Below are 16,941 nucleotides of genomic sequence, written 5' to 3' on the forward strand. Positions count from 1 at the left end.
GTCCTTTTATAAACTATAATTTATAGTCCTTTTATTTTATAGATTAGTAAACTGAGGTTTACATAAATTAAATGACCTGCCTGAAGTTATACAATTAATTGGTGGTAGCACCAGGACTAGAACCCAGTTCTCTTGATTCTCAGTTTATTGATTTTTCCATTAAACTGATATTCACTGTAAATATTAATAATGTGCTGGGTACAGAAGTAGCACTAATCACTGGGTTTTACTTTAAATTCACTCAGCTGAATACTTGTCCGTGTCACAGGGATTTAAAGTTATAAATCTGATGTTCATACCATTTGGAACATAAGATTTGGAATATAAGACTGGACACTGACCTGAAGCCTTGGAAACATGGCTGATGGATTCCCACTCAGCTAGGTGACACAATGGATACAGCACTGGGACTAGAGTCAGGAAGACAAATTTGTTCTCAGATACTTACTAGTGGTGCGACCCTGGGTAAGTCACTTATTCTGTTTGTCTAATTTCCTCATCTACAAAATGGGTATAATAATAGCACCTATCTCTCAGGGTTGCTATGAGGATTAAATGAAAGAATAATTATAAGGTTTAGCACCATGCCTTCCACATAGTAACCACTATATAAATGTTAGCTATTATTAATAGTTTAAATAATAAAAATAAATTAAATAATAGATTATTTTTAAATAATAGATTATTTTTGGAACGTCATCAAAGCTAAGAAGGAAGGTAACCACATAAATATCAGCGGTTAGGACTTTTCTCACCTGATAAAAGCTCAAACTTTTTACAAATACATGTGGGTGACACTTGTCATTACTTTGAAGACAAAACGACAAACTGCTCTTGCAAAGTCCTTTGTGAGTACAGTTAACAACCATAAAAGCAGTTTTTAGCAGGTCATATTTCTCAACTAGGAAAATTTAGGTAGGCCCGAATCAACTTACTTATCACATCTTCCGAACCCTAAAGAGCTTCCAAGTTTCCATCCTTATCATGTGAAGCAATAACAAACCCTAGATACAGCTTGTAAATCCTGATGCAACCAATCTCTTAAATTTAATTAATCAAAGAGGCCAGAGAGAACTGATGAAAAGTCCCTCAGTCTTAGTCAGGGGTGATTCAAAGACTCTCCTTAAGTATAACTAGAATGAAACTGATAGAAAAAAAAAACTGTTATTTATTCCTTTAAATGTAACACATTTTTATTAAGGGCTTACTATGTACAAGGTACTGAGTTAGGTGTTAGGTAGAATATTAATTACACGGTTGATTCAGATTGAGGTTTGCAGGCCACAAAATGCAGTTGTCTAGCTAGCTACAGCTTCCCTATTTCATACTTGTGAAATTGATTTTTTGAACCCAGCTCTAATACTTTGCATTATCACTATTTAAGTTTTATCTTCTTAGATTCAGCCAATATTCTAGCCTGTCAAGATCCTTCTAGTTCCTGACTTGGTCACATAATGTATTATCTATCTCTCATCTACAAATCTGGTAAGCATGTAATCTGCACTTTTATTCAAGTCAATGAAAACATGTCATACCAGCATAGCTCCCTGAAGATATTCCTCTTAGAGACTTCCCTCCAAGCTGACGTGGAACCATTAATAACTAATTTTTTAATCTGATCATTTACTATTTAACCCACGTCTCTCTCCCATGTTCGTAAGGGTAAAATAAGAGTCTCTTTTGAAAGCTATGGCTGAGAGGTTCAGGATCTTAGGAGACCTGTGATCTGGCTTAGTTGAATGCCAAATCATCAAGGTTAAAACAGAAGGATGAGGGTCCATATGCAGTCCAGTAAAAGAATCAAGAGTTATATTAGTCAATGTTTTTACTGCCCTGTCCAGGGAAGAGTTCCCTGCCTCTCAACGACTAAGACTGCTTCTTTAGGCATAATTATCCCTAGAATGTAAAAAGGCAATTCATCAAGCTGCATGGAAATTCCAAGAGCATTCAGCTCCCTTTAACATGATTCTGTGCTAAGCAAATGCCTGATTACTGTAATTCAGTCTCCTGAGTATACTTCTCCATTAGGAAGGGGGTGCCCTCAGAAGACGACCAAAACTGGGTCTTGAGCCATGTATATCATCTGTAGAAAAAGAGCAGATTGGCATTCTGGTTTATCAAGCAGTCCTATGGGTTTGGCTAGTATGAGTTAATTATTTAGAGCCTGATCACCTGAGAATAGATTGGTTAAAATTGTTCCCTAAGCCTGTAAAAGTGAAGGACACACAATGACACTTTGGTGAACAAGTCACTGCTGTCCTGTAAGACACAGAGAAGGGCTTCTAGAGCCAGAAGAAGTCTTAAAATCATCGATGATAATCCTTTCATTCAGATAAAAAATTTAGGTCGAGAGCCTTGAATAGAGGACAATTCACTTAACTACATCATGCTACCTTAAACAACTGACAAGCCTTTCTGTGACACAAAATTCTAGTCCATTCAATTTAACAAGTATTTCCTAAGTGCCTATACTGTGGGTAAAGCATTGCGGTAGGTGTCTTAAGTGAATAATAGAGAGGCAAAAAAAAAATTCTAGGACAGAAGTATATAAGCAGCTGTAACTCAATAAGGCTTCCCAAGGGAATATTCTTTTGTCCTCAGAGACACTGGACTTTATCTATTTTAATTTGTTTGGGATTCCTGTTCATGTTCTACATAGCAGTGAACAACTTAGAGATGTGCTTAAATCAGCCTAAGGAGGAAACATCACAGAATAGGAAGGGACTTCAGAAATCACCTAATTCAAACTCTCAATGTCAGTTTTCCTTTTTTTTAATATCCCTGATGGAGGAATATAAATGTTCCCATCAAGAGAGAAACTTGATCCTCAGCAGTCCATTCAAATGCCACCTGTTCCACAAAGTATTCCTTGATCTTCTTGGTCAGTGATGACCTTTCCCCCCTTGAACCTCAGTAGTTTACCTGAAGGCTCTTATTATGTATTCACCTCTATTTGTGTCACAGATGAAGACAGGGCCTATTCATCTAAACTTGTCATCTTCTCCAGCACTTCTAGCTGCACCTCCAGCATGGTCCAGTCAGGGTTCTACACATAGCTGGTGCTTGATAAATGTTTATTGAATTGAATTTAGCATTGGCTGTCCACAGCAAAAGTAACCTTAGAGGAATGGCTGAGTAAGTTGTGGCATATGAATGTAATGGAATACTATTGTGCTATAAGAAATGATGAACAGGTGGACGTTAGAAAAACCTGGAAAAATTTATATGAACTGATGCTGAGTGAAGTGAGCAGAACCGGGAGAACATTGTACACAGTAACAACCACAGTGTGTGATGACTGATTTTGATAGACTTAGGCCTTCTCAGCAATGCAAGGACCTAAAACAATTCCAATGGACTCGTGATGGAAAATGCCATCCACATCCAGAGAAAGAACTATGGAGTCTGAATATAGAGCAAAGCAGATTATTTTCTTTTGTTGTTCTGTCTTTTTCTTTCTCATGGTTCCTCCCATTCATTCTAATTCTTCTATACAATGTGACTAATGTGAAAATATGTTTAATAAGAATGTATATGTAGAACCTATATCAGATTGCATGCCCTCTGGGGAGGGAGAGGGAGAAAAAGTAAAACTTATGGAAGTGAATGTTGAAAAATAAAATTAAATAAATAAACCTAAAAAAAAGTAACCCTAGAACAGGATTAATTAAGCATTTCAAACTATGTTAAAAGCCAAGGGATTAGGTGATTAGATGATAAAGGCCAGCTTAACTTTGTCATCATGTCACTACTCATTTGACATTAGTTACGTTTCTTAGAATATTGATTTTGGGGTTAGGTAAGTGGTGCAGTGAACAGAGAATGGGTCCTGGAGTCAGGAGAACCTTAGTTCAAATCTGGCCTCAGACACAACACTTCTAGCTGTGTGACCTTGGGCAAGTCAACCCCAATTGCCCTTCCTTCCCCCCTCCAAAAAAGACAAAAAAAAAAAAAGAATATTGATTTTGAGTACACTGTTATGTAGGGAGCCCGACTCTACCTCTTCCTACTAGAACCAGGGAAAGCAGTTTGAGGAAGTCAGGGTAGAGAATGAAAGTTGGGGTGCTGGGAGGGTCAGGGAGAAGTAGGAAAAGGTGAGTGAGCAAAGGAAGGCCTTCTGCTCACAGTTATTCCCCTAAGAGATGTTATGTATTCTGAGGCAGAGAGGGGATCAGTATACTTCAAAGAGGATTACAAATTTACAGGGGGACAATAGGCCAGTTCCATGTCTAATTCCCTTAATGTCTAGCTTCTTCTATGTGCTATGAGCTCTGAAAGCTGCCCAGTCTGTTCTTCTTTACCTATTAATTCAATTTCCCTGACTGGGGCAGTTTTTGTGGCTGCTGGTTCAACAGTGGTTACTCCAAACATGGTTAAATTATTTTTTTTTTTTTTAAGCAATTGGGGTTAAGTAACTTGCTCAAGGTTACACGGCCAGTTATTATTTCTGGGTGTGGTGCTGAGTATCTGAGCCCGGATTTGATCCAGGTCATCCTGACACTGGAGCCGGTGCTCTTACTCGCTGAGTCACCTGGCTGCCCCTAAGCAATTGGGGTTAAGTAACTTGCTCAAGGTTACACGGCCAGGTGTTTTTGGGTGGGTGCTAAGTGTCTGAGCCCAGGATTCGATCTCCAGGTCTTCTCAACACTGGAGTCGGTGCTCTTACTCGCTGTGCTACCTGGCCGCCCCCATGGTTAAATTATTTACATAAAATGAAGGATTTTCAGAATTAGAAGGAACCCTAACCCAATCTCTATCTTATAATTTAGGTGACCAAGGATCATAATTAAATGGCTTGATCCAAATCCTAGTGTTAGTGACAGAGCTGGGACTGGAATCTAGACTCTCTCCCAGCTCTTTTTAGGCTACCACCAGGGTCGGACAACTGTGACAATATCCAGGGGCAGGAACTGAGAGACATGTTATAGGCATGCTTAGAAAGACCCCATACAGGGGTGGTTATGTGGTTCAGTGAGTAGAGCACTGGCCCTGGAGTGAGAAGGACCTGAGTTCAAATCTGACCTCAGACACATAACACTTACTAGCCATGTGACCTTGGGCAAATCACTTAACACCAATTGCCCTGCCTTCTCTTCTCCAAAAAAAAAAGCAAAAGAAAGAACCCATACAGCCTCCATCAGGTGGAAGGCTCTGAAGGAGGACAGGTAAGAAGCCCAGCAGGGGCAACACTGTATTCAATGCATCTGGTTCATCCGTTAGGTAAAGGAGCAAAAAGTCAAAATTGGCCCATGTGGGGAGGGAGGTGAAATAAGGATATGTATAGACAATATGGTAAGATCACCAAGGGATATCATGAAACTCTTTTTTTGAACACGCTGAAAACTTTCACCAAAATCCTTGGCTTGAATACTGCATTACAGATTCTTTTATCTTTTTCCTCAGCAGCTTGAAAGGGGTCTATTCCTGAGGCTTAATGTTTCTGCACGTCTAGCTCAAAAAAAAAAACAATTTCTCATTGGAATAGATAACTGACTTTATCAGAAAACTATTGTCCTTATATTAAAGCAGGATGAAAAAACTACTAGGTCAAAAGGTGGTGAGCCACAGGCACTACGGACCATGGTAGGGACTGCAAAGTTTTTTATAACAGAGAATTATCTAAACAACAGTATTAGTTTACTACATTATATCCCAGCGTTTGCCACTGGGTACCCCTCCCCCACAGAGAGGGAAATAGTACATAGTCTTAGAGGATCTAATTGCTTTATTTATCTTTCTGGTCCCTGAATTAGCACAAGTCATGATCACCCATGGACACCCCAAGATTATCACACCAAAGACACAAGTGCTGAAAAACCCCAAAGCCCTAAGTTTACTGCTAACAATTAATTCCTCCCTGGCCTTTCTGCTTAAATCAGGGATCCTTAACCTTTTGGGGGGTCATGGATCCCTCTGGCAGTCTGCTGAAGCCTATGGACCCTTTCCTGGAATCATCATCATCCTTACAAGTGAGTCTGACCTATAATGCTCCAGCTCCTTTCCCTCTATGATGCCCCCAAATACACTGGTTACTGGAGTTCTGCCAAAAGTGCCAAAAGCTCGGGGTGGCCAGGTGGCACAGTGAATAGAGCACTGGCCCTGGAGTCAGGAGGACCTGAGTTCAAATCTAGCCTCAGACACTCACTACTTACTAGTTGTGTGACCTTGGGCAAGTCACTTAATCCCAATTACCCTGCCTTCCCCCCTCCAAAATAACCCCAAAACAAAAGAAGTGCCAAAAGCTGATGGGAACAACTTGTCTCTGCTGTTTCCCTATAGTTACTGTGGCCTAGGGCAACATTTTACATGGTACAATAGGCCAATTTCATGTGTAATTACATCCCTGGGTGGGAGAATCTGGGAGCATTCCAGCATGCTACTTGAGACTCCTACTTACTTCAACATCTCATTCTCTCTACGATATAGTATACATGCCACATCCTAACATATAAGGTTAAAAAAATCTACTGACCTACGACGTTTTTCATTAGCTTCCACTTATGCTTCCGAATGTCAAAGAAGCAGAGGTAATAACAGCTCACCCAAAGGAAGTCAGTCTTCTCCCCCTCGGTCACTCAGGCCAAAGCAGAATCAAACAAGCAAGCAAACAAACAAAAACAATCCCTTGAAAGTGCTTGGATCTTCTATTTCTACACTTCAGACGACATTTAGATTTGACAGATGAACCCATGGCCAAGGAGATGCACTAACGTGCAGAGGCCACAGCCCTATCTCCTGACCATGCCCTTGAAAGTCTGTACACTCTTTAAACCCTGTATGTTGAACACCCACAGGATTCACAGGAATAGTAGAATCACCTTGGGGGTGTGAGTGTTTATTCATTTTCTTTACCTGTTTATTAATGGTGGGCTTTTGGCTTTCTAAAGTAAAGGCTTGCTCTCTTTTTTACATATTCAGCAACCATTCTGTTCAGCTACTACGCCTTCATCTGTTGGATCTTAATGTGTCTTCAGAGACAAGAGCCAGAGATTCAAGTACTTCAAGAGGAATATTTTCCTCAGCTGTTGATGACTAACTAAGAAGAGAAAATTAAGAAACTATTTTTTTTTTTCCTGACGAGGCCTTATATCCTAACAGGGTTCAATTGTAGGTTCTGGATCCTAAATCTTCTTCTTCTTTTTTAATTAAAATTTTATCCATCCACTTGAATTTTTATTGATTCCAATGTTTATATTTTTATTTCTTTGCATTAAGAGCTAAGTATAAATTAAATAAAATTGGTATTATTTATATCTTACATACTCGTGGACTGTGAGGTTTAAACGACTTTTTTTTGACATTTAAGTTTGCTTTCATGTAATTGCTAAACTTTTGGGACACAAAAATGCTATGTATCCATCATTAGTCTAATGCCTAGGGGGAAATTTTTAACTAAAAAGGAGGATTTTTTTTTAACATCTGAAAAACTGGAAAGTCAGTAGTTTCTAATATCCTCTCATCCATACTTACTCCAAACTGTTCTAGGAGCAGCTAATTTCAAGAAGGAGATCACAACCAAGTCCCCTCCTATATCAAATTTCCAGAGCAAAAGTATACAAATTGTATGATTTTTGTAAGTTTCTGATTTTTAAACTTGAGTGAACAGTTAAAGAATATGATCAGAAAGTCAATGTGACCATTATATATTTTATAACTACTACCACAAAGTTCTGGTTGGTCCATGATGATTTGGAAAATAAAAATTTACATGTGTTCTAATACTGGCAAAACCATATACTTTGTCAAACACGGAGCTGAAGAATATCTACAGGTTTCTAGGCCAAATCAAGTAGCAAAATCTGAATACCATTCAGTTACAAATACAAATTGAAATTTTTAATTTTAAAGATTTAATTATTTAGTTTCAAGATTAGAAAAGTAAGAGGCTTTAGAAGGAGCTAAGCTACAAAGGAGGAACAAAGCTAATGTGATAGTAATCCAATTCATTTATTCTCATTCCCCTCCTCCCCTTAAGAACAAAAAAGGGGGAGAAAGTAATTGAATTTGATGGAGAACTTCAAATCCTACTCATTTAAAATTGTGACAAATAATGCTCTTGGGGGAGGATATTCTATGCCTAGGTCCAGAATATTTCTTTAGCTGATTAGGGAATAATGACTAACTCAAGTTCTTGGACCTCAATTATATAAATAAAATATCTTATAAAAAGGAAATCACTGCTCATCACTGGACTAATGAATCACATATTCTCTTAAACAAGAATCACTACCTGCCTAATGAGACTGTCTCTACCTTATTACAGAGAGATTCTATCAGTTTTCACTCTCCCCACTGGTTTTATTTTTTCTGGTAAGAGAAGGAGTTTCATCTTTTGGATATGAGCTGACTTGTTTACAGTCTATTTCATGAATGAAGCCATCAGTCAATAGTTAAACAAAGGCTCTGACAGTTTTCCCCAGGAGCATACGACTATTCAGGGACTCAGTGTGATTTTTCAAGGAGAGGTTTCAAGAGCCAGAATGACACACATGATTAATGGAAATGCAAAAATATATAACCATCTTGTCTGAGGGCCATGAAAAGCTTGATACTTTCTGTATTCTGCAGTTATAACATGGGAGATTGGAGGTTTGGGGTCTTCAAGTTCAATGGTAACAGATTGTTTATGCTGACTTGGCTTCCCAATTCTGTAATAATAATTGAGGAGTAGATTGTGCTATATGGCTCAAAAATCACCTCATTTACATAAGGTAAAAGAGAATAAATCAGTTCAGGTTAAAGAAATTCTTTATATAAAACAGTTAACAGGTGTGAACTAAGGCTTCTCCCCTTCTATGGAAGAACAGTTCTGTGGCTGTGTGGTTACCCAACAGTTAACTTCTGAGATTTGTTGGTATGGTGCTGTTGGTTCAAATCTACCTAAGGTTACACACATTTTTAAGTATGTAAATCTCAACGTTAAACAAATAAGGCCACTAGACCTCTACTGTGTATATGGGATAGTTTACAAAGTAAAAGACAGAGCTCTTGCACACGAGGAAATTACACTGGAGGCCTTACTTAACTAATACAGATATGTGGTGTAGTGGATAGAGTAAGTGGGCCTGGAGTCAGGAAGATATGAGTTCAGATCCAGCCTCAGATGCTTACTCACTGTGACCCTGGACAAGTCACTTAATCTCTGCCTGCCTCAGTTTCCTCATCTATAAAATGGGTATTATAATAATAGCATCTACCTCCCAGGGTTGTTGTGAGGATTAAATGACATAGCAATTGTAAATTCTTAGCGTAGTGCCTGAAGCATAGTAAGCATTAGATAAATGTTAGCTATTATTATTGTTGTTGCTATTCTTATTCTTACTAACCAAATGATCTGTCATAATTCAGTGAAAGTGACTTTCTTAGAATCTCAAGTCTCAAGATATCTGCTATTGCAGGGAATAACAGATAACAGAGAATGCTGAGTGAAGAAGCTTGTGTGGTCCGGTTCTCCTGGATGGTTAGTGCCAATTCTTATGCATGCTCTCCAATTCTAATCTTACCTAAAAATTTCATGTAAAACCTTGTTTTGATCTGACTTTTGAAGAAAACAGGAAAACCAAAAAGGCCTTCTTGTTCCTTGGGATCATTTGACACGCATTTCTACATTTCAAAGTATGCTTTGAAGCGTTCCAAGTGTGAATTTTTGTAGTAATGTGGATCCAAAGCAGGGACCCCCTGCTTTGTAGAGACTTTTAAAACTAATTCAGACTTTTCTCACAGTGTTTTTAAATGTGATACAAGTTAAAAGGAAAAATATCAAGTATTTTTAAAATGCGAAAAGGCTAATGAGTCTAGATTTGACTGGGTATACTCACTTTGTCACACAGCTCTTCAAATGTGCAGTCTGCAATGGTTCCACAAGCTTTATTCAGCCTCAGCTCTCTGCCTTGCACTTTTAGAATCCTTGGTCTAGTTACTATGGGAACATGAACAAAGACTCAATCTTGTCTGGATAATTACTATAAAATTCATCTCTTACAGATAGGAAATGCATAGCTTGATGAATAATAGCACATGATTCAACACATAAATTAGACAAAATGCTGATACAATGACTGCCACTTGAGTGTGGCATCAACCCATATACAGCAATGGAACTTATTAATTGGTCAGTGGAGATTGGGCATTGTGTTCTAAATGTATTCTCTTTCAAGAGAAATTAACTTACGTACAATCATTTTGTTTTTGAGCCAGCTCATCAAACAACTTATCCATGACAGCCTCCACATCAGCTTCACTTGTGCTACAGTGAAAAGAATAATAGAATATGAAATTAATAACACTTGAAGCCAACATCAAACAGCTGCCTAGCCCGCTTAGCTTTTTGCCCATAAAAAAGGAGAACAGGATGTTATGCTCTAAATACAAACATTAGATTTCGAATACACTTAAAAGCAGAGAATATTAACTCTCAGGTAGATGATTCTGCCTTATTTGCATACACTGAAAGACTTCTGTGCTTCTGGCTGTTTCCAGTAATGAGGAGATACAGGCAGAGTAAATCCATTAATACTATGTGTACACAATGAGAAAAAAGGCTTTGGGCTCTCTGTTACATGCAAAACAAGAGCAAACAGACAAGGCAGTCAAGCATCTAGAGAAGTATCCTTTGAAATCTCTACTGAGAGGGTACATGTGAAATTAAATATTGAAGCTGCTTTAAAAAAAAAATTCAAGTCAAGCTGACTGACTGCGCTGATCAAACATTTCCAGAATTAAATTACTAGCTTCCAAATACCAACCTGATCTGCACATCAATAACTTTATCAGACCTCTTTCAGGGGTGTAGGAAAAGGACAATTACAGACCACACATTCTCTCTCAAAATCTCCTCCTTGAAAATTTAAGGAAACTTTCAGTTCATCTGCTGTCATTGGAGCTAGTCTAAAATCTGTCTCATCAGAGAATCTTTTGTATTCTAATTAGAAACCACCATATGGTTTAAAGATCCCAAACATATAAATGTGATGATGCTGTGGCCTCTTTCCCTCTCACTTTCTTTTTTAAAAGGGACTGATAAACTAATGCACTCGATACAGTTGATCTGCAAAAGAAATAGTGTCTTGAATAAAGGACCTCACAAGTGAAAACTCAAATTTGCTTCCAACCTATATGCAGACTTATACAGAATGACCTTACAATATGTTTACTTTTTACACACATTTCAGTCTTCTCTAGGTGTAAAATGCAATTAAGCTCAATTCTTGATGCCCTACTGATAGTTCCCATCACAGAATTCTCTCACCCACATTCAGGGAACCAAAAAATGAAGCCTAAACTTAAGCTAATCTAATTTCTCCTTTAAGATAATTACTATAGAGAAGATAATTTCTCCTTTAAAATAACTACCATACTTGGGGTAGACTTTTACCCCAGTTTTTAAAAACTCTACAAAGGCAAATACTTTCCCAATACCAAACACAAGGTGTTGACTGCTCTCAGCAATTCCTCAAAAAGTCATTCCTAAAAAATGAGGAGGATAATTTTGTTTAAATAAAAGTGTATCTTGATTTTAGAGTCTCATAGCAGTAATGATACTTACACGGAGTAATTCTGAAGGTGACAATAGAAGAAAAGGGGTAAGAACAACTAGATTTTTAAAAAATTGAATAATATGGGGGTAAATTAAGGATCAAGAACAAGAATCAATTATAGGTTTCAATGGATTGGTGTGTATATATTTTCTGAGAATTCACAGAATATGAATTATAGAATCTCAGAATCAGAAGGGACCTTGTAGGTCATCTGTTCTAACCTATCCCTCAAAAGAATTCCCACTATATCATACTTATCAAGTGGTAATCTAGCCATTGGCTAACGATGTCCTAGTGAGGGGGACCTCACTATCTCTACTGGTAGCTGATTCCATTTTTGAAGAGCTCTTAGAAGTTTTTCTTTATATTGAGCTAAACACTTACTGCTTTGCCATGTCCCTTCACCACCCCTGGTTCTGCCATTTGGAAACAAGCAAAAGAAGTACAATTCCTCTTCCACAGGACAGACTTTCACATATCTGAAGACACCTATCATGTGTCTCTCCTTCCCACCCTCCGACCACAAATGTTCTGTTCTCTAGGTTAAACACCCCTAGATCCTTCAATAGAACTTTATATGGCATGGCGAAGAATAGCCCTCTACCATCCCAGAAGCTCTTTACTTTATCAAAATCATTCCTAAACCGTGGCACCTGGAACTGGACAAAACACTTCAGCCATCCTTTGTCCAAAGTAAAGTACAGCAAGGCTATCATGCTGCCAACCCCCAGCCCCCCACCTTAATACAGTCTTCTATCGCATTAGCTTTTCTGGGTTGCCATATTACACTTCTGCTTCATATTAAGCATGAAGTCCACTAAAATTCCGAGATCTTTTCCCAAATGGACAGTCTAACCATGCTCACTCTACACCTTGTACTTATGAAGTTGATTTTTAAAAGTCTAAGTTCAAGACATCTGTATCCTTATTAAATTTCATCTTCTAGTCCATGCTGCAACTTCAGGTTTATTCTGGATACAACATATGTATGTATATACACATACACATACATTCATATATACACATATGTATATAAGATAAATATAGGGTTATCTTGGACAGATAACACAAAAAGATATACATATAGACACATAGATACATTGTTATATACAGACATATGGATATTGTATATATACATACATATATAAAAACATATATATTTGTATGTGTATGTATATGTATATAAACACAGACATAGTATCCCAGAAGTCTTACTGTAATTGTCAAGGAGTGGTTCTCAAAAAATGGTTCTGGCTCTGGCAGACTTGGGTTCAGTTCTTGAGGAGCCTGACTCCAAAGAGGGTATAAGGATAGCTCTAGTTTGGCAAAATCCATTATGCTGGAAAATCATTTCTATAATGTGTCACTATTAAACTATACTTCAATAAAAGAGAGCTGGGGGGAAAAAAGTGAGCTTGAACTCTCCCTATCTAGTTACAATAGGGAGAACTTTCAATATACAACATTACTACTATACCACTTTTCAGACCATATTTCAAACAGTTTCAATCCTCTGAAATTCAGTTTTCAATGCTTTCTGATTTAAAGCCAAACATATTAATTCATAAATGTGCATATGAATTATGTTTATTAACAAATAATTTTGTGATTTAAATAAATACAAAAAAATTCACAAACAGATTTCTAAGGTCTATGGAAATGGAAAAGAAGTTATATTACAAAATGATGTAGCGTTATGATTTTTCAATGGCAGAATCCCATTTATCCATAAAGTATCAGTAAGACTTATTTACTACTAAAATATTATAGAGATATCCATTATGAAGACTATTTATAGCTCTTTTTATAGATGGCCTTAGAATATTGTTCAATATAGTTGGCAATTATTATTTTTAATTGAAATCTATAAGTAATATATAATATTTTATTTTGGATTTGAGATGGCTAAACTCTTGATGAAATAACATTTAACATTCTTCAAAGATACTACCAACTCCAATGTGTTTCTTTAGAGTCATTTTTAGGTGAATGCCTTCCAGAGTCCTTTTATGAACTGCCAAGTTCTAATTCAGCAACCTTTATTTAGTGTGTACTATGTGCAATGAATACTAATAAGCTTCCAATTACAAAATGCTTTCTTCATGACAACCATGTGAGGTAAGTAGTATAAACAATGTTATCCCCATCTTACAGATGAGGAAACTGAGATGCACAGAGGGTAAGTGGCTTGCTTCTATTCACTCAACTAGTGAGTATCAGAGGCAGCATTTAAATTCAGGTCTAGATGTTGAAAAGTGTCTGAGCAACTGGCTAGCAGGAGTAAAGTAGAAACTTGGTTTTCAGGTTCCACTATTCTAAACATGAACCTGGGAGAGAGAATCTGGTATGGGAAAATAGTTTCTAATGGTCTCTCTTCCACCTAAAACTTGTCTTCTGACTCTTCTCCAAGGCAATTCCAATTGGTGGTACAGAAAAAGCCCTGAGTCAAGGTTCTTAGCCAGGTTCCATGTTTTTAAAAAAGTTTTGATAACTATATTTCAAAATAATTAGCTTCCTTTGTAATCCTTTTTTAAAAAAAAATTTTAAAGTAGTTTGAGAAGGAGTGTGCAGGCTTCATCCAGCTGCCAAAGAGGTTTACAACACAAAAAAATTAAGAACACTTGAGGACCTGGAGTGAACCATAGGACATTACTAGTCTCTGGGAATCATACAAAAAAGTGAAATAACCTCCATTCTCAAAGGGTTTTGATCAGGGGAGACAACAATATGTGTATATAAAATCATACATAAAATAAATTAAAAATACATGTGAGGAGAACAGCACCAATCACTGGGGATGAGGGACAGCTTTCTATAGAAGGTAGTGCTTGAGGCATGTCTTGTAAAGAGAGGGATCCTATGAGACAGATGTGAGTAGGGTTTGAATTGCAGTAAAGGTGATGGCCAGTAGTACATTGTCACAGAGAGTTCCGTTTGGTTGGGCTATAGAAACAAAACTAAAAGAATTAAATTTTAATTACAGAATTTCGGTCAGAATTTGGGGAAGGATTTTTTGGTGGGAGTATCAGTTCTCATTATCACATAGATGATTATCTATCCTACTTAGGCATGATACTGAACCTAATTCCTATCTTCTTTAAGTAGGTTACTTGGGTACTTGGTGAAACCTAAGTTAAGGAAGAAAGGAAATAGTTTTTGACAAAGGAAAATAAAACTTGAGTAATCTAAATTTTGGAAGTGAGAAGGATACTTGTGGCAAAGTGGGAATCAGACAATGTAATGCATTTTGATGTTTAAAAAGTTTTGTGACAAATTCCTATCAACAAAGAACTGAATTTAAAAGTGAATTCTCATTGATTAAAAAACTGAATTTCTTGGATTTTGGAAGGGGGTCTGTTTTGTCACGGTGAAGTAGACTGACATAGTGGATAGTGTATTGGGACTTGGGATCAGGGAGACCTGGGTTTGAATATGGCCCCCTTCTCACCTACCACCACAAAGATACGACACTGGTAAGGACAATAGCACTATCTCACATGGTTGGGAGAACCAAAAGAGGTAATATATACAAAGAACTTTTTAAATTTTAAAGAATTTAACAAATATGTACATACTATATATTGTTCGGTCATTTTTCAGTTGTGTCTTACTCTGTGACCCCATTTGAGCTTTTTTTTTTTTCTACAAAGATACTAGAGTGGCTTGCCATTTCCTTCTCCTCGTTTTACAGAGGAAGAAAACTGAAGCAAACAGGTTTAAGTGACTTGCCCAGGGTCACATAGCTAGCAAGTGTCTGAGGCCAGATTTGAACTCAGGAAGATAAGTCTTCCTGACCCCAGGACCAATACACTATATATATATGTATACTGTGCAAACTAAATGCCTACATAACATATATTAAGTACATATATATTATTATTAAAATAAAACTGACCTAGAGGCAGGAAGTAATGGATAGTGATAGACAATTCTTCAGCTAAAAAAATATGAAGTGAAGAACAGTGATAGAACCCTATAAGAAAATGGTACAGGCCTAGAATATTAATGTGTTTTGCTTGAATGTAGTTATTTGTTACAATGAAGTTCTAAGATGGTGAGGAGTAGGGGTCATTAAGAAGTGAAAGTAATGTTTAAAAAAGAACATCAAGAAAATATTTTTTTAAAAAATAAAGGAGGGGTGGCCAGGTAGCACAGCGAATAAGGGCACCGTCTCCAGTGTTGAGAAGACCTGGAGATCGAATCCCGGGCTCAGACACTTAGCACCCACCCAGAAACACCTGGCTGTGTAACCTTGAGCAAGTTACTTAACACCGATTGCTTTAAAAAAAAAAATAAAGGAAACTGCACTGGTGATCACTATTCACATGTAAACTTATTTCTTTCCTTCTGAGGTTTTTGGTTTTCTAGGGCCCCAGTTCTACTAGTTATTTTGGGGATCATGACCTGGGATGGGATTTGTTATCACCATACCTGCTACTGGTTTCCCTTTTTATTTTGATAGGAAAGAAATGGAAGGGAGGGGAAGAAAAGGGAGATTTCTTTCCCCATTAATTCTGCTACTAAATTAAATATTTCAAAAGAAAATTTTACATAGCCATTAAAAGACAGTTTTAATAAGATAAAATTTTTGAAATAGACACATTTATTTACCTTAAGTCTAACCATATATAGATTGGCTTGGTTGACATAGCTTATAGTGTCCTTGCCTCAATTCTGTCAGGGAGTCAATACTAGAGAATAGATGTTAGAAAAGATAATCCAGTTCCTACTAAAGGATTGGCACCAGTGCCAGTTAGTGGTATTTTCACTTTCTCCTAGAGCTGCTCCTTAGCTTTCTCTACAAGTATGGATGACAAAGAAGAGGCTTATAAAGGGCATACCGCGGGGTTCCTTGACCTGGGTGTGAAAGGGATTTCATTATCTACCATTCCCAAGATTCCTTTCCAAGTTTCAGGATGTCATGCACCAGCCTTGCAACAGTCATTTCTTCTTCCTCTGTAGTGGAGGTTTCTATGGTTATAGGTTCCTAGAAGCCCCACTCTTGCCTCCAGACCACTTTTCTCTGCCCTATTAGTCCATTGTGAAGATCAGCTCCACCCTTTTTAAAAACTTGACTCTTCTCCTTCTCCCCTTCTTCTTCCTCCTCCAATGGCTTTTTCTCAAGCCTCATTCTCCTTGATCATTCTGCAGCCTGTTCATCATCCTTTCCTTCTCAACAATGTTCTCTTCTCTCTAGGTTTTTGGGATACTACTCTCTCCGAGTTCTCCCCTTACACATGTGACTACTCCTCAAGTCTCCTTTGTTAAATCCTCATCCAGATCACACCCTCTAACCATAGGTGTCCTTCAGGGATCTGTCCTAGATCCTGTTCTCTTCTCCCTCTATACTACTTTGCTCAGTGATCTCATCAGCTCCCAGGAATTTAACTATCATCTCTGTGCT

At 37.5% G+C, this 16,941-nt stretch overlaps 1 protein-coding gene across 1 annotated transcript in view; it reads right to left on the minus strand.

Annotated features, from left to right (window-relative positions):
• AFG1L (AFG1 like ATPase) overlaps positions 1-16,941 on the minus strand; it is a 190,347-nt gene that overhangs the window by 28,394 nt on the left and 145,012 nt on the right. Inside the window, exons 9-10 of the mRNA XM_069077098.1 lie at positions 10,176-10,246; positions 9,819-9,919 (exon numbers count right to left, since the gene is read on the minus strand). Coding sequence (XP_068933199.1) covers positions 9,819-9,919; positions 10,176-10,246 — 172 coding nt within the window. The remainder of the gene's footprint in view (positions 1-9,818; positions 9,920-10,175; positions 10,247-16,941) is intronic.

This window comes from Petaurus breviceps, unplaced genomic scaffold (assembly GCF_028583685.1).
Source record: "Petaurus breviceps papuanus isolate PSGF00001 unplaced genomic scaffold, PetGlider_PUasm1.0 90977, whole genome shotgun sequence".
NCBI lineage: Eukaryota > Metazoa > Chordata > Mammalia > Diprotodontia > Petauridae > Petaurus > Petaurus breviceps.